We start from the raw sequence: 24,624 nt of genomic DNA, 5'->3' as shown, positions 1-24,624 counted from the left end.
TGGATTAAAGTCACGGAGCACATGAGTCTCAGCTTTATGCCTTAATGACCTCTGTCTTTTATTTATTTTTTTTTAAGATTTTACTTTTCCTCCCAAAGCCCCCTGGTACATAGTAGTGTAGTTTTAGTTGTGGGTCCTTCTAGTTGTGGCATGTGGGACGCCACCTCAGCATGGCCTGATGAGCGGCGCCATATCCACGCCCAGGATTTGAACCGATGAAACACTGGGCTGCCGAAGCAGTGCGCTCGAACTTAACCACTTGGCCACGGGGCCGGCCCCTGACCTCTGTCTTAAGGTGGTCTTTGGGAGAGTAGCCTGCCACATCCTCACCTGGTTGGTTTGCATAGTTCACGTGCACCTGTGGTATCCCATCTCAAATTTCACGGAACTCTTGTAATGAACTTTTATAACTTACTGAGAAAGAAATCCTTGTGATAAATCTTACTCTATTTAAATGTGTCTGTGAATGATTTTTCTGTTTTGGTTGGAATAGATATATACATCTTTATGTAGTTGTAATCAAGATGCTGGTCAGTTTTATGTTTTGCTTTTTATTTAATGCTGTGCTAGGTGCTTTACATGTATTATCCCATTAAATCCACAAGACAATTATAAGAGAGATGCTGTTACCTGCTCCTATTTTACAGGAGGTGAAACTGAACAGGCAGAGTTTAAATAAGATCACAATAGCCAAGAAAAAGTAGAGCTGGAAATTTAAATCCAGGACTGTGTGGTTGGGAAAAGTGTGAACTCCTACTTTCTCAGCCATACTGCCTCCTTTGTGATAAACTGTTAAGCCAGGCTGTTAATGAAAATATTGTGTCTAATTAGTAGAAATTCTAACTTTTCAGCATTTACTGGAAAATTTTAATATAAATAGAACCTATAGAAAGACTATTTCAATTTCTTGTTTTACTCTTGTAGGAACTGAAGGATGTGGGCCATCGTGATCAGATGGCTGCAGCCAGAGGAATCCTGCAGAAAAATGTTCCGATCCTCTATACTGCATCCCAGGCGTGCCTACAGCACCCTGATGTTGCAGCCTATAAAGCCAACAGAGACCTGATATACAAGCAGCTGCAGCAGGCAGTCACAGGCATTTCCAATGCAGCCCAGGCCACTGCGTCAGACGATGCCTCCCAGCACCAGGGTGGAGGAGGAGAATTGGCATATGCACTCAATAACTTTGATGTAAGTTATACTTGGGAGGTTAAGCTTTCAGACTCTTGACCATCCCCCGAAGTTAACAGATCCCTGGGGAGATGTGATCAAGGTTTCTCATGAAAGCTCAATTCTGCTTAGATTTGCACTCTCAGTTGAAATAAGTTTGGTGAATCATCTGTCTACTTGATCTTGACTTGGCCTAAAGCATTTATTTTTTTTCTTTCTTTCTTTTCTCTTTTCGTTTGAGTTAAACTTCTGAATTCTTTTATGCAACTTGTGTTTCCTATGAGGTCATTCTTTATTAAGGATATGAGTTTGGTTCATTTCAACCAAGATTTTAACCTTCTGGCAGATGTGAAGCCATGGGAGAACAGAGGCAAAGTGCACATAGTTCTGCCCTCCAGGGGCTCAATCTGGTGGGAGATACATACAAATCATAAGTGACTACAGCGGAAGTGCCATCATCTTAATCTTACTTGTCTGCCTAGATATACTTCTCAATGACTACATTGTAATAATAGACAAAATTTAATCAAGTGGAAGCAAATTTGGGATAAAAATATTTTCTTAGCACAATGCAATATAGTTACTTTTTATAGATGATGCCCCCGATCTGTTCTGTGTATACATTCTGTGTATACATTGCTATGTATATAAACTCTAATCATTAAGTTTTCCGGTGGATTTTGTTTTTCAGTTCCTATGCACAGTGCTTCAGGGTTTCCAGTAGATGGCAGCAGTTTAAGATTCTTTTTTATATATTTTTTTTTTAAAAAAACAATTGTTGGGTCAAAAAAAATTTTTTTTTTACTTAACATAAGGGAAAATTGCTTTCCAGGTGGCCAGCATCCTTTCATAAGTAGGAATGCTTTGAAGTACAGAATCAATATAATAGAGTGCATTTTGTTTTTAACAGGTTTTCATTGCCTTTACCTTTTCTTTTCTTTGTCTTACCCCTTTACTTTGGCTGGGGTAACTGATCCTTGCTGATATGCATGGCTGATTTACCACTTTTCATAAATGATAGAGAGAGTGTTAAGCCTCAAGACCATGGTGTTAGAACTGAATTTTTACCCTGGAGCCTTAAATATTAGATGACTTTATAGCAAACTCTTATGATGCATCTTACTGTTTACTGTCACTGTTGTTTTTTCCCCCCTCAAATTTGGCAGTATTAGATATTGGCCTGTTTCAAGGCAGTAAGGATTACATTTTGCCCCAAGTTAAGTAATTGTATATCAGAGACCTCTTAACCTCTTAGGGCTACAGTGAAACTTCATTCATAAGATGAGGGAGTTGGAGTAAGTGATGGCAGGCCCATTGCAGCTCTATGACTCTATTAAAATTCTATGACCATTTATTGCTTATTCCTGGTCAGAAGACCTTGTATATTCAGTTTTGACCAGAGAAATCCTGCAATAACTTAATCTGGTAAAAATAAATAAATAAATGATCCCGCTGAAGTGTAGGTTAATGATGAACTCAAGGTATTTTATGTTCAGTTTTGAAACAGGGTTCTTTGGAAGGCAAGAAAGAAGAAATACATATTTTTTGGAAAGGGCAAGCTTTTTTTTAAGAAAAAAACTTGGCATTCAAGTTGAAATCAATAAGAACATAGTCCCTATAAAGAAAAATTAAAGCAAATGTTTACACAGTCATTTCCCAATGTGAGGATAAATTGTAAAGTGAAGTTGGAGAGAGGCCAATAGCTGCTTTCTTGATATTTGATGGTGTTGATGTTTGACCTTGTATCTACAGCTTACTTGTGACCTGATCTCACTCGTCACTGGGAAAGCTGGATTAAAGTGGAGTCAGGGGAGTGAAGGAGAGACAGAGGAAGGGTTTATTGTTTTTTGGGCAGTTACGCTTCATGGAGTGACTTTGTTGGGGCAGATTGCTCTCATCTCTTACAGAATACCTGGAGGTCTCTGGGCAGAGAAGATCTCCAATTTAGACATAACAAGATAAATTTAAGAATGAATTGTTTATAAAATTTGGTGAGATGTGTAAGGTGAGGAAAATAGGTTGAAATTGCTTATAAATGCATTCCTTTCTGAAACTTTGAGAACAGAAGCCAGTGTTTTGTTTTTATTTTTATTAACTTTTTTTTTTTTTGAGGAAGGTTAGCCCTGAGCTAACTGCTGCCAATCCTCGTCTTTTTGCTGAGGAAGGCTGGCCCTGAGCTAACATCCGTGCCCATCTTCCTCTACTTTATATGTGGCACGCCTACCACAGCAGGGCTTGACAAGCGGTGCCATGTCCACACCTGTGATCTGAACCGGCGAACCTCGGGCCACCAAAGCGGAACGTGTGTGCTTAACCACTACACGACCAGGGTGGCCCCTGTTTTTATTAACTTTTTTGTGGTGAAACAGTTCTGCTAATGTTACATAGCAGTTTTATACTCTATATACAAAAGAAAAAGAGAGCTAACTTCTATTTTCCTGTAGTTCTCATCTGGTAACTTAGCTATATAGGCTTATATAGTTATATAACTTAACTCTATAGGCTGCCTTTTAGATGTTCAGGTTAGGTAGTGTGAACATGATTTTTATGCCAACATATTTGTGATTGCATTTGTGGTATCATACCTTACCCAGGCCACATTCAGCTGGATAGTATTTCTCCCAGTGCCTTCTTTGAGAAGTGATCTACCGTAGACCAACTTGTATGGGATGGTGTGTCATCTGCCAAGAAGTGTAACTCTTCAGGCATTGGAATTTTTGTGTGTGTGTGAGGAAGATTGGCTTTGAGCTAACGTCTGTTGCCAGTCTTCCTCTTTTTGCTTGAGGAAGATTGTTGCTGAGCTAAGATGTGTGCCCATCTTCCTCCATTTTATGTGGGATGCCGCCACAGCGTAGCCTGACAAGCAGTGCTAGGTCCACGCTCGGGACTAAACCTGTGAACCCCGGGCTGCCACAGCGGAACGTGAACTTACCCACTATGCCACCGGGCTGGCCCCCAGGTGTTGGAATTTTTGTGTTACATCTTGTTGTTCCTAATCAACGCTTTCCTCACTTTCTTGAATAATAGAGGGAACAGACATTAACACTAAGATTCAATAATACTTCGTCTGCAGAAACAAATCATTGTGGACCCCTTGAGCTTCAGTGAGGAGCGCTTTAGGCCTTCCCTGGAGGAGCGCCTGGAAAGCATTATCAGTGGTGCTGCCCTGATGGCTGACTCGTCCTGCACCCGTGATGACCGGCGTGAGAGAATTGTGGCAGAGTGTAATGCTGTCCGCCAGGCCCTGCAGGACCTGCTCTCAGAGTACATGGGCAATGTGAGTATCAGAACTTTCTTTGAAGTAAGAGGAATTTTCCATGATAGATTGAATCTGAGATGCTTTAACCATAAATATTAAATATGTTCTTGGCTCCTTGACTCTTTTGAGTGGGGCAAATTTTCAAGGAATGGATCCATAAATGGCTTTCTGTGTGCCACTTTTCTCCCCGAGTTTTTATTTTGAACAATTTTAAACTTATAAAAATCATACAGTGAGCACCCATCTACCCTTTATCTAGATGACCAGTTAACATGTAGATACATCTGCATGTTTGTGTGTATAATTTATGTGTGTATATCTACACATATACAACCTTTTTTTCTATGAAATATTTGAAAGTAAGTTGCCTACTTTATGTTGCTTCACTTCTAAATCTTTCAATTTATTTTTAAATATTTATTTATTTTTCCTTTTTCTCCCAAAGCCTGGTACATAGTTGTGTATTTTTAGTTGTGTGCCCTTCTAGTTGTGCATGTGGGACGCCGCCTCAGCATGGCTTGGCAAGTGGTGCCATGTCTGCACCCAGGATCCGAACCGGCGAAACCCTGGGCCGCCAAAGAGGAGCACACAAACTTAACCACTTGGCCATGGGGCCGGCACCTATTTTTAAATGTTTATATTTAATAAATATAAAATAAATTTAGAAATAAATTTAAATTTATTTCTAAATATTTCAAGTATTTTAAAATATTTCAGCATGCATATCCTAAGGATAATGACGTTCAATACCCCTAAAATTCCATTATCACATCTAGGTGGCCATCTAATTTTGGGCAAAAGGGAATGCTGAAAATATTTATAGTTGATGAGGTTCTTTTCATGAACCATAAAGAGTGTCCTAAGAGTAGGTAATTGCCAAGTAGAGCTGTATTAGGCAAACTGAGTAGTGTTTTTGAATTTTTAAGGTTTGTGTTTAAAAAGCAGTGCTGTGAAATTTGACACTTAACACTTTTTGCCATAGAAAATACTGTACTTGTTGATTCCCCCCTTCTATTGTCAGTGTCTTTGTCTTCCTTTTTCCTTCCCGAATACTTCGTCTTCATTGCAGTTGTTTAATGCTAACTTAAGCTTACTGAAGTTTAGACCTTGAACCCATTATTTTACTGTGGCAAAGAAGGAATAAATTGAATAAAATCGTTTTAAAGGGAAGAGGGACAATACAAATTAGTTCTCACTAGTGATTTTTGCCTATTTAATACTTTTCAGGAAAATATCTTGACACTTTCTCATTTGTTCATTTGCCATACATCTTGTTTGTTCACTTATGTGCTTATGTAAGTGAACATGTAACAGTGAGTCATGCTGGAATTCCTAGGGTGAAGATGAATGCCTTCTTGTGCCTATCTTGCTTCTACCATATTGTGAAATTAGTGAAGCATGTTGCATTTTTTTAAGCCATTGCCATGTTTTGATCGTATGCAGTCTCCCTCAGAAAAATGAGATTAGAGGCTTAGTTAAATCAAATGGAAAAGCAGTTGATAAGTCACAGTGAAAATGTGGGACACATTTAAAAATCCACATCTAAGCTTGAAAATCAGAAAATATGAAAAATGGATAATTTGAAGACTGGCTCACAATGTTGGAGTCTTAAACAGGGAGACAAAGGACTCATGATGTGTATGTGGACCAGTTATCTGCTATCATGTGTAGCGCTGAAGTCGTAGAACAGTGTTCAATGCATTTATGATTAGGAAACCACTTTGAAAATAGCCTTTGGTGGGAAAGAGTATGTGATAAAGCTGTTCTCAGTGCTCTATATTAGCGCTTCCTACCCAGTCTACAAGATACCCCTTGAATCTTTGGACTGGTCAGATCTTGGGTTAGTCATCCCTGGTCATGAGTTACCTTCTGGTTTTTCCCCAGACTGTCAGACAAATAGTATTTTCTGTTTGTGTCATGGATGTAAGTAAAGATGGTAAACATTTGTACTCAAGACATAGAGACCATAGCAGCACTCTTAGATAAAATTTTATTATCTAAGTGAAAACTAGAACAATGATTGCTGTTTGGTTGAAATTTATGGATTATGATGGGGGTTTTGAAAGAAATTATTCTTGAGATTCAGAAATATATTTTTAGAAGATGGTCTCTGAACATGTTTCTCCTAAAGAGGAAATATTTAGTTTCCTTGTATTGACTTGTGTAGTTGTGAGCAGGCTAGGTCCTGTCAAAAAGCAATGGAGTGAGAATAAAGGTAGAGGGCAATGAAGCATGCTTGAAGAAAGCTTAGAGCAGTAAAAGAGTGCAAGAAGCAGAAGCAACTGGGGGTGAATTTTTGCTAACTATGATGCGTTCAAAAACATTTAGAACCTCTAGTGACAGTCAGAACTTAACTGGCAGTGTCTGCCTGTCACTTAGTTCATATAGAGTGTGTGTCACACGCAAAGTAGTGTGCTGGGCACTATGTAAGAGGAGGAATTAGACACTGATCCCTCCCTTCTGAATCAGACAGGGTCTCTACAAGGCATTTATTGGGAGTGCCGTCATAGGTACCACTGAAATGCCATGGGGATTGCAAGGAGGATGAGATTATTTCTAGCTGGAAAACTCGAGAGGACTTTATGGAGAATTTATTCTTTAGGTTGAGCTCTACCTTGATATTTAAAAAATAGTTCCCTTTAAGTTTTGATTATTTCTGTTGAAAAATATTAAACAACCAATTATGGTATATGGAGAATTGAGACAATCTGGATTAATTAAAACTGGTTCACTATGTGGAACATTGTAGACAGAGTGGTAAAGTCCAGAAAGGCACATATTTTTACTTTTTTAATTTCCTGGCTTCTCTCACAATGTCATTATTTTTATAGATACATACTCTTAAAATCTTGCCAAAATCTCTTGAGTCTTTTCCTTCTTCATCTTGTGTTGCCACTTACCAAGTTACATTGGTTTTTCATCTAAGGCGATGATTCTTCACTTTGGATGCGTGTTAGAATCCTTAGGGAACTTTTAAAAGTCCTGATGTCTGGGTTGTACCCCAAGTAAGTCAGAATCACTGGATTGAGGTCCAGGCATCAGTATTTTTAAAAGTTCCCCAAGTGATTCCACTGTGCAGTGAAGGTGGAGAAACTGCTCGGATGGTTTATTGCATTTGTCCCTTTCTGTCTCCACTGCTGTTCCCTTATTCCAGACTCTACTCAGTTTCTCCAGTTTCCAATCTGTTCTGTCCACTCAGGCCAGTGTGAGCTCATGCGTTCAGGAGGATGTTGTTTATTATGTTTTTGAAATTTCCTTTCCACCTGTTTAAACCTAACCTGCTCTTCCTTCAAGGCCCACATTTTCCCCCCATCTCTTTGCTGAAGGCCATTTCAAACTGCACCATTCTACATTATTTCTTTGCTGCTTGAAGTTTTGCACCTAACTCTTTACTTCCTTGAATTGTTGCTTACTTATATTTCCTTTGTCCATGTAATTTTGGCAACTAGGTTTTAAGCTTTTGAAAGAAGGAGAGTATTTTATTTTATTTGCCTTTTCCCCCCTAGTTATTTTATTGAGATCATAATGGTTTATAACACTGTGGAATTTCAGGTGTACATTATTGTTTGCCAATTTCTGTATATACTGCATTGTGCCCACCACCAGTGGTCTAATTTTTATCTGTTGCTGTACATATGTGCCCTTTTACCCCTTTTGCCTGTCCCTCATCCCTCTTGCCCTCTGGTAACCACTAATCTGTTCTGTTTATTCATATGTTTGTTTATCTTGCATTTATGTGTGAAGTCATTCAGTGTTTGTCTTTCTCTGTCTGGCTTATTTCACTTAGCATCATACCCTCAAGGTCCATCCATGTTGCAAATGGGATGATTTTTCCTTTTTTTTTTTTTTTAATGTGAGGAAGATTGGCCCTGAGTGAACATCTGTTGCCAATCTTCCTCTTTTTGCTTGAGGAAGATTGTTGGTGAGCTAACATCTATGCCAGTCTTCCTCTACTTTATATGAGATGCCACCACAACGTGGCTTGATGGGCAGTGCTAGGTCTGTGCCTGGGATGTGAACCTGTGAACCCCAGGCTCCCAAAGTGGAGTGCGTGAACTTAACCACTATGCCACCAGGCCGGCCCCCAATTTTGTCTTTTTATGGCTAAGTAGTATTCCATTGTGTGTGTATATATATATATATATATATATATATACACACACACACACACACACACATACACACCCCACATCTTTTTTATCCATTCATCTGTAGAAGGGCACTTGGGTTGCTTCCACATCTTGGCTATTGTGAATAATGCTACAGTGAACATAGGGGTGCCTAAATCTCTTTGGGTAGTTGATTTCAAGTTCTTTGGATAAATACCCACTAGTGGGACAGCTTGATTGTATGGTATTTCTATTTTTAATTTTTTGAGAAATCTCCATAGTGTTTTCCATAGTGGCTGTACCAGTTTGCATTCCCACCAGCAGTGTATGAGAGTTCCCTTTTCTCCACATCCGCTCTAACATTTGTTATTTTTTGTTAGTAATTATAGCCATTCTGACCAGTGTAAGGTGATGTCTCATTGTAGTTTTGATTTGCATTTCCATAATAATTAGTGCGGTTGAACATCTTTTCATTTGTCTGTGGGCCATCTGTATATCTTCTTTGGAAAAATGTCTGTTCATTTCCTCTGCCTATTTTTTGCTCAGTTTTGTTTTTGTTGTTTAGTTCTGAGTTCTGTATACATTTTAGAAATTACCGCTTGTCGGACATATGATTTGCAAATATTTTCTCCCAGTTGGTGGGTTGTTTTTCATTTTGTTCATGGTTTCCTTTGCTGTGCAGAAGCTTTTTAGTCTGATGTAGTCCCATTTGTTAATTTTTTCTTTGGTTTCCCTTGCCTGCCTGAGTAGACATGGTATTTGAAAAGATGCTGCTAAGACCAATGTCAGAGAGTGTTCTGCCTATATTTTCTTGTAGGAGTTTTACATTTCAGGTCTTACATTCACGTTTTTAATCCCTTTTGAGTTAATTTTTGTGTATGGTGTAAGATAATGGTCTACTTCATTCTTTTGCATGTGGCTGTCCAGTTTTCCCAACACTGTGTATTCAAGAGACTTTCCTTTCTCCATTATATATTCTTGGCTACTTTGTCAAAGATTAGCTTTCCATAGATGCATGGTTTTATTTCTGGGGTCTCAATTCTGTTCCCTTGGTCTGTATGTCTGTTTTTGTGCCAGTACCGTGCTGTTTTGATTACTATAGCTTTATAGTATATTTTGAAATCAGGGAGTGTGATACATCCAGCTTTGTTCTTTTTTCTCAGGATTGCTTTAACTATTCAAGGTATTTTGTTGTTGAATATAAATTTTAGGATTCTTTGTTCTCTTTCCATGAAGAAGGTCCTTGGGATTCTGATTGAGATTGCATTGAATCTGTAGATTGCTTTAGGTAATATGGACATTTTAACTATGTTTATTCTTCCAATTGATGAGCATGGATATCTTTCCATTTCTTTATATCTTCTTCATTTTCTTTCAGTAATGTCTTATAGTTTTCAGTGTGTATAGGTCTTTCACCTCTTTGGTTAAATTTATTCCTAGATATTTTATTCTTTTCGTTGGGATTGTATTCTTGACCTCTCTTTCTGCTAGTTCCTTATTAGTGTATAGAAATGCAACTGGTTTTTGTAAGTTGATTTCATATCCTGCAACTTTGCTGTAGTTGTTGATTATTTCTAATAGTTTTTCAATGGATTCTTTAGGATTTTCTATGCATAGGATCATGTCATCTACAAGCAGCCAGAATTTCATTTCTTCCTTTCCAATTTGGATTCCTTCTCTTTCTTTTTCTTGCCTAATTGCTCTGGCCAAAACTTCCAGTAGTATGTTGAGTAAGAGTGGTGAGAGTGGGCACCCTTGTCTTGTTCCTGTTCTTAGAGGGATGACTTTTAGTTTTTCTCAGTTGAGTATGATGTCGGCTTTGGGTTTGTCATATATGGCACTAATTCTGTTGAGGTACTCTCCTTCTATACCCATTTTATTGAGAGTTTTTATCATAAATGCATGTTGGATCTTGTCAAATGCTTTCTCCACATCTATTGAGATGATCATGTGATTTATATTCCTCATTCTGTTAATGTGGTGTAGCACATTGATTTGCGGATGTTGAACCATTGCTGTGTCCCTAGTATAAATCCCACTTGATCATGGTGTGTGATCCTTGTAATATATTGCTGTATTTGGTTTGCAAATATTTTGTTGGGGACTTTTGTGTCTGTGTTCACCAGTGATATTGGCTGTAATTGTCCTTCTTTGTGTTGTCCTTGTCTGGTTTTGGTATCAGGGTAATGTTGGCCTCATAGAATGAATTAGGAAGTATTTCATCTTCTTCACTTTTTTGGAGTAGTTTGAAAAGGATATGTATTAAATCTTCCTTGAATTTTGGTAGAATTCTCCAGAGAAGCCACCTGGTCCTGGACTTTTGTTTTTTGGGAGTTTTTTTTTTCTTTTTGTGAGGAAGATTGACTCTGAGCTAACATCTCTTGCCAATCTTCGTCTTTTTGCTGGAGGAAAATTCTTTCTGAGCTAACATTTGTGCCAGTCTTCCTTCATTTTACGTGGGATGCTGCCGCAGTGTGGCTTGATGAGTGGTGCTGGGTCCACGCCTGGGATCTGAACCTGCGAACCCCAGGCTGTGAAGTGGAGCATACGAACTTAACCACCATGCCACCAGACTGGTCACTGGGAGGTTTTTGATTTTTTGTGATTGGTCTATTCCAATCCTCTAATTCTTCTTGATTCAGTTTTGGGAGGTTATATGAGTCTAAGAATTTATCCTTTTTTTCTAGGTTATCTCATTTGTAGGCATATAGTTTTTCATAGTATTCCCTTATAGTCCTTTGTATTTCTGCAGTATCCATTGTAATTTCTCCTCCTTCTAATTTTATTTATTTGAGTCTTTTCTTTTTTTCTTGGTGAGTCTGGCTAAGGGTTTGTCAATTGTATCTTCTCAAAGAACCAGCCCTTAGTTTCATTGATCCTTTCTACTTTTTTTTTTTTACTCTCTACTTTGTTTATTTATGCTCTGATTTTTATTATCTTCCTCCTTCTGCTGACTTTGGGCTTTGTTCGTTCCTCTTTTTCTAGCTCTTTTACTTGTAGTTTAAGATTACTTATTTGAGATTTTTCTTGTTTGTTGAAGTGGGCCTGTATTGCCATGAATTTCCCTCTTAGGACAGCTTTTGCTGCGTCCCATGAGAGCTGGTATGTGTATTTTCATTTTTATTTGTCTCCAGGTATTTTTTGATTTCTCCTTTGATTTCCTTATTGATCTAATGGTTGTTCAGTCTCCACATATTTGTTACTGTCCCAGCTTTTTTCTTGTAGTTGATTTCTAGTTTTATAGGATTGTGGTTGGAAAAGATACTTGATATGATTTCAGTCTTCTTAAATTTATTGAGGCTTGCCTTATTTCCCAACATATGATCTGTCTTTGAGAATGTTCCATGTGTATTTGAGAAGAATATGTATTCTCCTGTTTTTGGATGGAATGCTCTCTCTATATCTGTTAAGCCCATCTGAACAAGTGTTTCATTTAAATCCGCTACTTGTTGACTTTCTGTCTGGATGAATCTGTCCATTGATGTAAGTGGGGTGTTGAGGTTGCCTACTATTATTATATTGCTGTGAATTTCTTCCTTTAGGTCTGTTAATAGTTGTTTTATATACTTTGTTGCTCCTGTGTTAGGTGCCTATATATTCAGAAGTGTTATGTCCGCTTGGTGGAAAGTCCCTTTTATCACTATATACAGCCCCTGTTTGTCTCTCATTGTCTCTTTTATCTTGAAATCTGCTTGTATGATATAAGTGTAGCAACTACTGCTTTCTTTTGTTTGCCATTTGCTTGGAGTATCGTCTTCCATCCCTTCACTCTGAGTTTGTGTTTGTCTTTAGAGCTGAGATGTGTTTTCTAGAGGCTGCATATTGTTGGATCTTGTTTTTTAATCGATCCAGCTACTCTCTGTCTTTTGCAGTCTATTTACATTTAGAGTGATTATTGATATATGAGGATTGAATACTACCATTTTATCTCTTATTTCCTGGTTGTTCTATATTTCCATTGTTCTTCTTCCTTTATATTTCTGATTGCCATTTCATTTTGGTGGTTTTCTGTGTTGATTTTCTCTTTTTTTATGACTTGTGGCTTGACCTTGTTTTTTTTTGTTTAGTGGTTACTGTGAGGTTTGTATAAAAGACATCGTAGATGAGATAGTCCAGTTTCTGGTAGCCTCTTATCTCCATTAGCCTAAGCAGATCCCATCTCTTTCCTCTTCCCTTTCTGAGTTATTTGTTGTCACAAATTGTTTTGTATTGTGAGTTGTGACTCAGTTGAAGTGTTTATAATTACTTTTGATGCTTTCCTTTTCTTCATCGTTTAAGTTATAGTTAAGTATTTGCTACCTTGTTCTGAAAGAGAGCTGCAGTTTTCTGATTTTGCCTGCTTATCTTCTTGGTCAAAGCTTTGTAAAGCTTTGCCTTTTGTTTCAGGTATTAGGGCATCCTTGATCATTTCTTGTAGGGAAGGTTTAGTGGTGATGAGCTCCCTCAGCTTTTGTTTATCTGGGAAAACTTGTTTCGCCATTGTATCTGAAGGATAGTTTCACTGGATAGAGTATTCTTGGCTTAAAGTTTTTGTGTTTCAGTATTATGCATATATCATTCCATTCTCCCTAGCCTGTAAGATTTATGCTGAGAAATCTGCTTAAACCTTGATAGGCTTCCTTTGCAGGTTATTTTCTTCTGCCGTGTTCTCGTTAATAGTTTTTCTTTGTTGTTCCCTTTTGCCAGTTTTACTTTTTAAACAGTTTTAAACAGTTGTTACTATTAGATGTCTTGGAGAAGGTCTTTTAGCGTTGATGTAATTAGGAGTTTTATGGGCTTCATGTATTTTTCGGTCTACTTGCTTCCCCAGGTTTGGGAAGTTCTCAGGTATTATTTCTTTGAATAAGCTCTCTGCTCCTTACTCCCACTCTTCTACCTCTGGAATACCTGTAATCCTCATGTTGCTTTTCGTAATTGAGTTGGATATTTCTCGAAGAATTCTTTTATTTTTTAAAGATTTTAGTTTTCTTTTCTCCTCCATTTGAAGCATTTCTGTATTTCTATCCTTTTAATCACCAATTCTTTCCTCCATAACATCAGCTCTATTTTTTGAAGATTCTAGGTTATTTTTTGTCTCATTGATTGTGTTCTTCATATCCAGAATTTCTGCTTTTTTTTTTTTTTTTAATAGTTTCAGTCTCTTTGGTGAAATATTCCTTCTTATTAATTTTATTCCTGAGCTCATTGAACTGTCTTTCTGAGTTTTCTTGTAGCTCGTTGATTTTCTGTATGACAGCTATTTTGGATTCTCTGTCATTTAGATTTGTAAATTTCTGTGACTTCAGGATTGATCTCTCAATACTTGTCATTTTCCTTCTGCTCTGAATTGTTGATGTAGTTTCTCATGGTGTTTGATGGACTAACCCTTTGCTGACGCATTTGTGGTAGCATCAAATTGCAGATTCCACCTCCTACTGCTGGCGAAGAAGCAAGAGCTGTGTTTCTGATCCTACCCTATCTACTGGAGGTTGTGGGGGGCGTATGGTGGGTGGTCCCGCTGGCCGGGAAAGCAATCGTGCACGGGCTCAGGGCTGCTGCCACCTCTTCTTACACTTGGGCTGAGGTGTGTTGCCGTTTGTGGGGCTGTGGCAGTACTTTAGGTGCTCTTGCTGGCTGGGAAGGTGTTTGTGCATGCATATAGGTCTGCTACCGCCTGTTCTTAAGGTTGCACTGGCCACTGGGCTTGGTGGGTGGGGCTTCTTCGTGGAGTCCCAGCCTGGGCCACTCGTTGGGACCACAGCAGCTTGGTGGGCTCCCCTGCCAGCCAAGAAAGTGTTTGTGTGCGGGCTTGGGGCTGCTTCTGCCTCTTCTTACAGTCCTGTGGGGGTGCGTTCCCACTTGCAGGACCACAGCAGCACTTTGGGTGCTCCCGCCAGCCGAGAAAGTTTTCGTGCATGCATGTAGGGCTGCTAGGGAAGGGTAGGGGAATGCTCATCCATCTCTACTTACCTGGAGGCCCTGCCCATCACCTTCAGATGTACAGCTGCATGGGTCTCTCATGCATCCTGTTGTGCTGTGTGGGTATCCTCCATTGGTCAATGAATGTCCCTTTAGTTCTAGTTCAAAGGGGGAAAGATAAAGGGAACAGCCCTCTCAACCATGTTGCTGATGTCACCCATTGAGAGCTATTTTTAAAAATATTTTGTCTGAGTCTAGGATAATGCTAGAAGAGGTCCTCAGTAAGTGCTTGCTTAATGAACGCATGCTGGCTTGGGAGAAGGAATAAAATGATCAATTTTGAATATTCATGGTGCTAGGGATACATTAATGAAAAAACCGACAATTCTTGCCCTTATTGGCCTTATATTCTAGGCAGTTCTGGAGGCGGAAGCTGTGGGTGGTTTGCCTCTGCTTCCTGTGGGTCTTTCAGTGTACAGATGATGTTTATTGAAAAAATAAATCAAGTACTCTGAAATAAGCAGTGAGTGAAAGTGGTATCTTAGATCAGAGTGGAGTTAAATTTTAATTCATCAGCTGAGGGCTGAACTCCCTTTTAAAGGCTCCATGGGCCAGGAGGCCAGCAGCCTTAATGCTCCTGCTTGCATTGTGGTTTGAAGAGTTGGAGGGCATTCTTGGCTCTATTGCTAACTTACTGTATGATGGTCTAAGAGATATTGATGTTAAAGGTAATGCATTTGACCCCTACTTACTTAACATTATGAAAATGCCTCTGATGAATGACAGTAGAGGTTTTTTGATCATTCATTGGATCTCTCTAGTTCCACAAATGACTTCCAGGTTTCCTTGAAATGAAATGCGGTTGTTGTGGTTAAGTTTAATTTGTTCCTCCTCTATCAGCCTAAGGTTACTCTGCCTGTGAGGGTTCTAGAGAAAGAAAAACAGCTTGGATGGGTGTCATAATCTTAAAAGGTTTAAAAGTGAATGGATTGAAATTAAAATGAAGTGTAATTGAATTTGAAAAAAGTTATTGCCACTTTGTTTATTTTTTTGTAATTGAAAGTCATACATGTGCATTAAATTACTGAACCACCATTGCTGTTAACATTCAGGGATATGTATTTCCAATTTTTTTCCCTTTCTTATATGCAGAGCGTTTTTTTAATTTTAAAATAATTTTAACTCTCTTAATGTTCTCTGCTTATAAACAAAATATTCATATAACTAGGTTCAAACTGTTAGGTTAATGGGTTAAAACAAACTGCTAGGTTAATGGGTTAAAATTTCTGCTCCTTCAATATGTGGCTGACTTACGAGGCCAGTTGTGTGTTATAACGTTTTTTGAAGTTACTTCAGTGCCAGTGGAAAACTTCCTTCTGAAGAACCCTGTACTTTATACAGCTGAATTCTTTTTTTCATACTCTTCATTCTGCTGAGAGATGGGCTGATCCTTAATGTGTTCCTTTTCCCCTTTGTTAGGGCATGTGCTTCTAGTTATTTTTCCAACAGTAGAATTTATTCGAATTAAGCTTTTATTTGTCTCCATTACCACACCCATCTTCAACCCACTGATCCATCAAAAAACAAACAAAACTCCCCCCACCCCCCGAAAAACACTTGAACACGATATCTGAAACATAGAAGACCCCAATCCTTGAAATGAATTCCATTTGGTTTTGGCCTGAACAGTCTTGCCCAGCAGTTCATCCTTAATCATGTATGTTGACTGACTGAAGTTATTGCTTAGAATTGGTGAGAAGCACACGCCTTAGGCTTGAGTAGCTCTCGCTCACAGAGCGTCCAGCATGGTAGCCAGTAGCCATATGCGGCTGTTAAGTACTTGAGATGTGACTAGTCCAAGTTGAGATGTGCTGTAAGTATAAACTACACACCAGATTTCAAAGACTTAGTATACAGAAGAGGATGTAAAATATGTCATTGATAATATTTTGGATATATTGGGTTAAATAAAATCTGTTCTTAAACTTAATTTTTACATGTTTCTTTTTACTTATAACCCCTAGAAAATTTAAAATTATTTATGTAGTTTATGTTTCTTGCTTGCATTTTATTTCTCTTGGCTAGTTCTGACCGCTGTTACCAACCAGCTAAGGCTGAGTAGCTAAGAGTTTAGCAATAACTTCTTCACTGAATGTCCAGAATGGTACAGTAATCCATATATAGTACCTATTATACCTTGTATTTTTTATACCTAAAACTAGTTTTAGGCAGAAGAAAATTGGTACAGCTTAGAACCTGGTGAGGATGATGTTGCTCACGGATAAATTTTATCTGTGTTCTTGCCCCAAAACACTAGTTGCAGTGATTGTAGGATCCTGAAGGAGGGATGCAATAACTAGACATTTTTTTTGTATTGGACTAGTCATATATTTGAGGGGTTTGATTATGTTAATATATGAGGTGTAAAATTTTTATTTGATTTGGATAATAGTTTGATATGGAATGTATGAATAGGATGCAGTTACTGTTCACTTTCAGAGCTATATTGTTATTGTAGTGAAGGAAAGCACTTAATTTAGATGATAATCTCTTCTCAGTTTTGCAAATGCCTTCCTGGAATCACTTCAGCATAGCCAGAGCTTCCCAGCCTTTGAAGGCCTCTTAGGAGAGTTTGTTACTGCAGTATTTTGTGGCTGCATTTTCTTATTTTTAAAATTAGAATAGCTTTTTTTTCTGATTATAAGAGTTCTGTGTTCATTGTATATCACCTGTAATCCTACCACTTACTTTTTGTGTATAGCGTTCCAGACTTCATTCTGGATATGTCTTTATGTACACACATATCTGTTCTGTTCTTATTGTTTTTTCTTTTTTTAACAATGAAAATGATTATCTGTACTATTATACTGCTTACCATATGCTAGCCATTGTTTTAAGAGACATACCTTATTACCTATTTTGCCCCCATAATAACCTTTATTGAGTTATTTGCTCAAAAGCACATATACATACAGCTGACATTTGAACTCATCTCTTTGACCTGCAAATCTGCACTCTTAATACTTTTATGATTGTGCATCTTTGTAAGTCAGCAAATGCAATTTTGCCTCAGCCTCTTTAATGGCGATGGAGTGTTCCACTGTATAGCTTTATAAGTGACTGTTCTGAAACTAAATACTCCACTCTAAGTAAGATAGACCCATGTCTGGTATAGCATCTTGAAATGAGCAGAACAGAAAGCTTCTTAGAAAATCCTTCCATACTAGACTCTCTGGTGTTACTTGAGTGTTATAGATGTTTCACTTGGCTTTGTGATGTGCAGCTGCAGGGGCTGAGTTTTGTTGTAGAGTATGCTATGATTTCCGTCTTGCTTGAACACTTGGGCTTTGCACATTAGACTCTTCGCCTGTATTGCTCGTCCATAGTTCTGTAGCTGTACTTCCATATGTTTTACTGATTTGATAGTGTAAACTTTTCTGTGAGCTGCCTAGCATATTTGGGGAAATTTAGATATAAATAGATGTTGCATTGAATGCAAAATTTGAGCCTATGTGGAACTTGCTTCTCTTGACAGAGCAGCATTTATTTAATTTGGAAACCTGATTTGTCAAAAATTAATGTGTGATTTTCTTATGGTGTGAGATGAGAGATGTAAAAGACCTTCTTAACTCTGAGGAAGACCTCTCACCCCAGTTATATTTTGTATTGCTTTCTAAGAGGTTCGAGGTACTTCCTATATATGCTACTCTGGCATTATGAATTGAAATATTTAACAGGCAAGTTCTTAACCTTTTATATGCAGAAAGATGCATGTTTACGTGTTCGGTGACATGGTGCTGGCCTAATGGAGCAATAGTGGAGCGGTCTTTGAAATCGGGATGATGGAGCAGACATGGAAGCCTGCCCAGTATCAGGCTGCAGATGGATAGAGTTTGAGCCTCCATGAGATTGCTGTTAGACTGTCCTTCGTATTACTTTATGCTCTTTAGATGTCAGTCAGGCTTGAAAAGATGTCATATCTAAAAAATGTTTCTGGATTAAATGTAATAACTTCTAAATGTCAGAATATTAGTAATTGTTGCTGGGTGGTGGGATGATAGGCAGTATAAATTTTCTTCTGTCTTTTCGCCCATATTTTGGACAATATTTGTCATGGTCATAATGACGCAAAGTTTATTAAACTTAGACCTTAGTTTTATGTGTTGTGAGTTTTTAGGTTTGTTTATAATCGCATACAGTGTTTATTTCCAAACACTATTGATACGGGAAAATTGAGAATTTTTCACCTTAATAAGGTCTTGATTCATCTTTTTTGAGGTGATGATTCATTCAAGACTAGTTTGACTGAAGTGATGAGTTGTGTGGGTTTTTTTGTTTACTATATACATTTCTAGCAATTCTTAGTCAAAATGGAGTCAGTTATCTCTGTGTGATAGCATTTGCATCATCATTTTCTTGAACTATATATCAAAGTGATTTTTGACCAAAGAAGTATAGAATTGTAAAGTTTAGAATTTGGAAGTGACGTTAGTTGTCATCTAGCATAGGCATTGGCAAATTGTAGTTCTCAGGTTAAGTCTGGCCTGGCACCTGTTTTTGTAAATAAAGTTTTATTGAAACATAGCCATGCCCATTTGTTTACTTATCGTCTATGGTTGCTTTTCCTCTACAGCAGCATAGTTGATTAGTTGTGACAGAGACCAAATGTCCCCCAAAGCGTGAAATATTTGCTCTCTGGCCCTTTATAGAAATTTGCTGAGTCTTAATTTAGTTCAGTCAACTAATGTTTTTGAAGGTCTTCAGTTAGAAATGCAGTTTCTTCAATGGATATAAGACAATTTCGGTTATCTTCTTTCTTCTTGGATAAATTTTAGAAGTTTGTGGCTTTTAAGGAATTGGTCCATTTTATTCAATTAGTCAAATTTTATATGCAAATAGTTGTTTATAGCAGTCTTTTATTATCCTTTTAATGTTTATGGGGAATTTGTAGCTGTATTCTCTAATTCATTCCTAATGTTGTTTGTATTTGTATCTGCTCATTTTTCTTTGTTACCCTGGCTATAGGTTTATCAATTCTGTTATCTTTTGAAAGAATCAGCTTTTGGTTTTATTGATTTTTCTCTATTATTTTCAATTTCACTGATTTCTGCTCTTTATTATCTCCTTTTTTGTTTACTTTGGGTTTATTTTATTGTTCCTTTTATAGTTTCTTGAGTTGGGCACTTAGGTTATCGATTTGAGACCTTTCCTCTTTTTAAATGTAAAGATTTAGGACAGATTTCCGTATAAGCCCCACTTTGTCTGCATCCCATAAATTTTGATATATTATTTTTTCATTTTTGTTTAGTTGAAAATACTTTAAAATTTTCTTGAGTCTTCCTCTTTGACTAATCAATGATTTGGAGTTGTTGTTTAATTTCCAAGTATTTGAAGATTTTCTCCTTATGTTTCTGTTGTTGCTTTCTAGTTTAATTCAAATTCAATATGGTCAGAGCACATACTTTGCATGATTTCCGTTTTTTTTTTTTCTCTTATTAGGGAAGATTATCCCTGAGCTAATATCTGCTGCCGATCCTCTTCTTTTGCTGAGGAACATTGGCCCCGTGCTAACATCTATGCCCATCTTCCTCTACTTTATATGTGGGACATCAAGCCTGTCACAGCGTGGCTTGATGAGCAGTGCTAGGTCTGCACCTGGGATCCAAACCACCGAACCCCAGGCTGCCGAAGCAGAGCATGTGAACTTAACTGCTGCGCCACTGGGCCAGCTCCATGATTTCAATTCTTTAAATTATTTATTGAGATTTATTTTATGACCTGGTGCTTTCTTTGTGAATATTCTATCTGCACTTGAAAAGAATATGTATTCTGCTGTTGTTGGATGGAGTGTTCTATAAATGTCAATTAGATTCACTTGGTTGATGGCATTGGTTGATCCAATTGGTTCAGTCTTTCTATACCTTTCTTATTAATTAATTAATTAATTTAGAGTCTGCTTGTTCTAATGATTACTGAGAGAGGAATGTTGCAGTCTCCAACTATAATTGTGGATTTCGCTCTTTCTTGTTGCAGTTCTCAGATTGCTACTCTATGAATTCTTTCCAGAGTTTTAGTTGCAATCAGTGGGATAGGGTGGAATGTGTTTACTCCATATTAATCAGAACTAAAACCCAACCCCCTGTTTTCAAAACAGCCTGAAATTAGAGATAGAGATTAATTTGGCCATGATCATATCCAGTTAAGAACAGTTAAGACTAGAACTGAGGCTTCTGATTTTTAGTCCAGAGCTACTCCTGGTGGTACTCTTCACATATGATGCCATAGATGGTGGACAGTAAGCTGTTGCTTCCATAGAATAGGGCTCACTAAAGCTTGATCAAGTAACCTCCCCAGAGCTGCTTTCTCAACTGTAAAACGGGGTCATTAATAGCTGCCCCTCTACCTAACCTCGTTAAAAGGCACAGAGAAAGGCTTAAACAAGACCAAGTTAAATGGTGAAGATAGGATAATGGGTGGTGGTATTGCAAAAATATCAAAATGCCTTGAAACAAAAGAGCAATAAATGAAGCATAGTCAAGAACAAAGTGAACAGGGTTCTGGGTAGGTAGAAACAGGCTGCTCTCCCATTTCTTGTGGCAGGTCCATTCCATGCTTTCTGCCTATAGCAAAGAGCCAAAATGACAGTCCCCACCACCAGTCTGCATGATCTTATAGTAAAGTGTCTAATCATAGGTGACAAGAAGGGTCTTTTTCCCTCCTTATTTGGAGGTGGGGGGATACCATTTTTGTTGTGAACATAAAACTATAAAGTGCTTTACCTGTGCAAATTGGTATTGTTTTAGGAAATTATAATACAGTTCCTTCTTCCTTGTTTATTCTTTTTGGCCCAAGGAATAGGCTTTACTTTTGGCAAAATTGTCATGTGTTGATAATAAATCGATTCATTTAAAAATATTGTAATTGTTTAAATGTAGCAAACTAAGCTTTTGAAGAGGCTACCGGTTTATTTTATCTAAAATGCCCATATGTGACAAACATGTAAAACTAAAAGCTTATCGATCATAACTTTCTACCCCAATATTTTCTATTGATCTTAAATTTTTTTTTTAAATTAAGTTTTAGAGGACTTAAGGTAGTTAATAAAAACTCATTGAGTTTCCAAGCTATCCTTGCCAGAGACAGGTATAGCTCTGTCTGCCAGGAAATTTCCTCTTCTCTGATTTCAGGCCGGCTGTCTTTAAAATTACTTTGGTTTTCATATTTCTAAGTCATACTATAAAATTAGAAGGGTGAAAGTCTGGAATGCAGTGTTTTTCTTCTCTGAGTGAATGTCCTTATTTCTGTTTATTTTGGATTGAATCTTTGTTCACATCTGATGACTGCTAAGTACTTGACAGTCACTAAATAGCTTATTTTAAAGTGGAATATTGGCTATTTAGAACCAAAGACTGAGTTACTGATTTAGTTTGGTCTTTCCCTGAAAATGGCATTAGGACTTTTTCATAATGGCATGATTTGGAGACATACTATATGGAAGATACGTCCTTTGAGTTGCTTTATACTAAACATATCTGGGCAGTAAACTTTCTTACAAGTATTATTGTCAAATGTGCTGAAATGGTTGGCCTCCTATTTTAGTCTAGTTGCAGATATTCTTACATTTGGTTTTGTAATTTGCAGTTTTTAATAGTCTACCAAATAGAATGCAGTGTGACATCTTATTTCAAGGCTTCTTTGCTAATTTTCCTTTAAATTTAACTCCAGAGCATATTTGTCGTGAATTACTTCTCTGCTTTAAGGGAGAATTATTGGTTCTGTAGATTCAAATATGAAACTCATCTTCTCGAAATGAAAAGATTTATGTTTTAGATTGCTCTTGTTCTTGTGTCTATGTGAATATTGCTTATTATTCCCTGGTATAAAATTATCTGAAATATTTTATAAGAGAAATTGTAAGTGTTTGACCAGTGATACCCAACTATAATCTTTAAAGCTCATAATAATAAATATACTGGTTGCTGGGAAGCAGAACATATTCATTTATGTTGCTTTTAAGATTCTGTGTTATTGGTGAAAAAAAGATAAAGCCATTACATACAGGAAAATTGTTTTGTTTTTAAAAGTTATTCATTTATACCTTATTTAGTGATTTCTGTTGTGATAAAGGATCATCCCCCAACCTTTTCAAAGCTGATTTTTTCATAGACTGTTAAAATTTCTTAATTGAGGAAATAGACTCAAAGCATTAGGAAGACATTTGTTTGATTGTTCTTTTTTTTCCCCCAAAGATTTTATTTTTCCTTTTTCTCCCCAAAGCCCCCGGGTACATAGCTGTATATTTTAGTTGTGGGTCCTTTCAGCTGCGGCATGCGGGACACCGCCCCAGCGTGGCCCGACAAGTGGTGCTATGTCCACGCCCACGATCCGAACCAGAGAAACCCGGGACCGGGGAAACCCTGAGCCGCTGCAGCAGAGTACACGAACTCAACCACTCGACCACAGGGCGGGCCCCTGATTGTTCTTTTTCAAAGCAATACTAAATTTTATAGCATTCAGAAAAAAAATCCAATTTTAAAATTGGAAATTTCTAATCAGTGTTTTTTAAAACTGACACCATTGGCTAGCTCTTATTTGTTGTCTACAGCTCTTTCATTTTTGCAAATTCTAGAAGCTAGAATCGGTAACTGCATGTTTTTGATTTGAGTGGACTCAAAGCATTAGGAAGACATTTGTTTGATTGTTCTTTTTTTTCCCCCAAAGATTTTATTTTTCCTTTTTCTCCCCAAAGCCCCCGGGTACATAGCTGTATATTTTAGTTGTGGGTCCTTTCAGCTGCGGCATGCGGGACACCACCTCAGCGGTCAAGTGGCAATTCTTTTAACCCTCAAATTTACCAGATTTGACAATCCAGATATGAGTATAGGTTTATGGGGAATGGTACATAGAATCCCTTAGGAAATAATCCGACATTGTGGATTTGTTTCATAATATTCTGGCAAAAACTAAGAGAAAGGTGATAAATGAAACAAGAAAGCAGGAAGCTCATGGTTGTTAAAGCTTGGTGATGTTGCATAAGGAAGTTCGTTTACTGTTCTCAATCCTTTTGGATATGTTTGGAAAATCCCATTATAAAAAGTAAAAAAAAGCCCCATATCTCTTACGATCATTATGGTTATTTGAATAGGTGTCAGCTTATTAGATATTTAAGGGCACAGTCCTTGCCACGTTTGTAGCTCTTCTGAGGGCTTTTGTCTGTCTTGCAATCTCTGGAAGGCCTTGTTTTATCCCACCCAGCCCCCTTCTCAATCTCCAGTTCTTAGGCTGGCCTATGATATCTCTTAGACCAATTAGAGTCTCTTGGGAATTTGTATGGGAAAATAATGGGGAAATGATGCAGTTAGATAATGGGAACTGAAGCTGGAAATTATGCCATTAAGTAGAGTTGGGGTCACGAGGTTGTCATGGCAAAGTGAATTTGTGGGTGAACAGCAGCTAGGAATTAGATAGTCAGCATAGAGGGTAAGAATGGGTCAGGTATTTGAGATTGGAGAATGGTGCAACCAGCCAAGAGGAGGATCCTAGGCGTCCTGTATGGCTGCTCGTAAGGCCAGTTGCCCAGCTGTGCTCGAGTGGTTGTGCACTTGTGTCCTTGAAGTAAACCCTTTGTCCCTAGATTCGGTTTGAGTTCCTTGATTTTCCAAAAAGGAGTGTAACTAGTGTAGTCATTGAATGATACAGAGCTTTCTTGGCTAAATTCTTAGTAAGCACTTTTTTAGAAGGTCAGAAATGGTCATTGCGTAATCATCTGGGCGTTCCATAGTCCAATTCCTCAAGCATTACCAGAGCCATCACCCTCCCCCAAGTCGTATTTTTAAAGCTCTATCATGTATAGTAAGAAACTTTTTGTTTCTTATCTACTTGACTGTTATGTAATTTAGTAGTGATGTTTACATTATTGTTCACTAGACTTTGAATAATGGAATTTAATAAATTGTAGTAATCAGGGCTTTTTGGGGAGAGACACGACTTGTCTTTTGTAGGTTTCCTATTAATTGAGAAGTTGCCTCAACACAGTTTTAGGTGGCTTAAACACTATTTTCTTGGCCAGCATGATTTCAGATTCCTTGTTTTTGCTGTTGATTATGAAAAGACACGGCCTCTAGCTAGAGAAAGCCTTGTTTGAACATAAACATCCTGTCTACTATTTTTTTCTTTTTTTCCTTTTTT

General features: G+C 37.7%; 1 protein-coding gene across 2 annotated transcripts in view; it reads left to right on the top strand.

Annotated features, from left to right (window-relative positions):
* The window catches only part of CTNNA1 (catenin alpha 1), a 182,397-nt gene that overhangs the window by 69,218 nt on the left and 88,555 nt on the right, over positions 1–24,624 (top strand). For both annotated transcript variants that reach the window (XM_046665466.1, XM_046665467.1), the window contains exons 6-7: positions 925–1,191; positions 4,244–4,447. In XM_046665466.1, the coding sequence (XP_046521422.1) occupies positions 925–1,191; positions 4,244–4,447 (471 nt within the window). The remainder of the gene's footprint in view (positions 1–924; positions 1,192–4,243; positions 4,448–24,624) is intronic.

This window comes from Equus quagga, chromosome 7, assembly GCF_021613505.1.
Source record: "Equus quagga isolate Etosha38 chromosome 7, UCLA_HA_Equagga_1.0, whole genome shotgun sequence".
NCBI classification, from domain to species: domain Eukaryota; kingdom Metazoa; phylum Chordata; class Mammalia; order Perissodactyla; family Equidae; genus Equus; species Equus quagga.
Note: the sequence above shows the minus strand (reverse complement) of the source record. Positions and strands in the feature narration are given on the sequence as shown.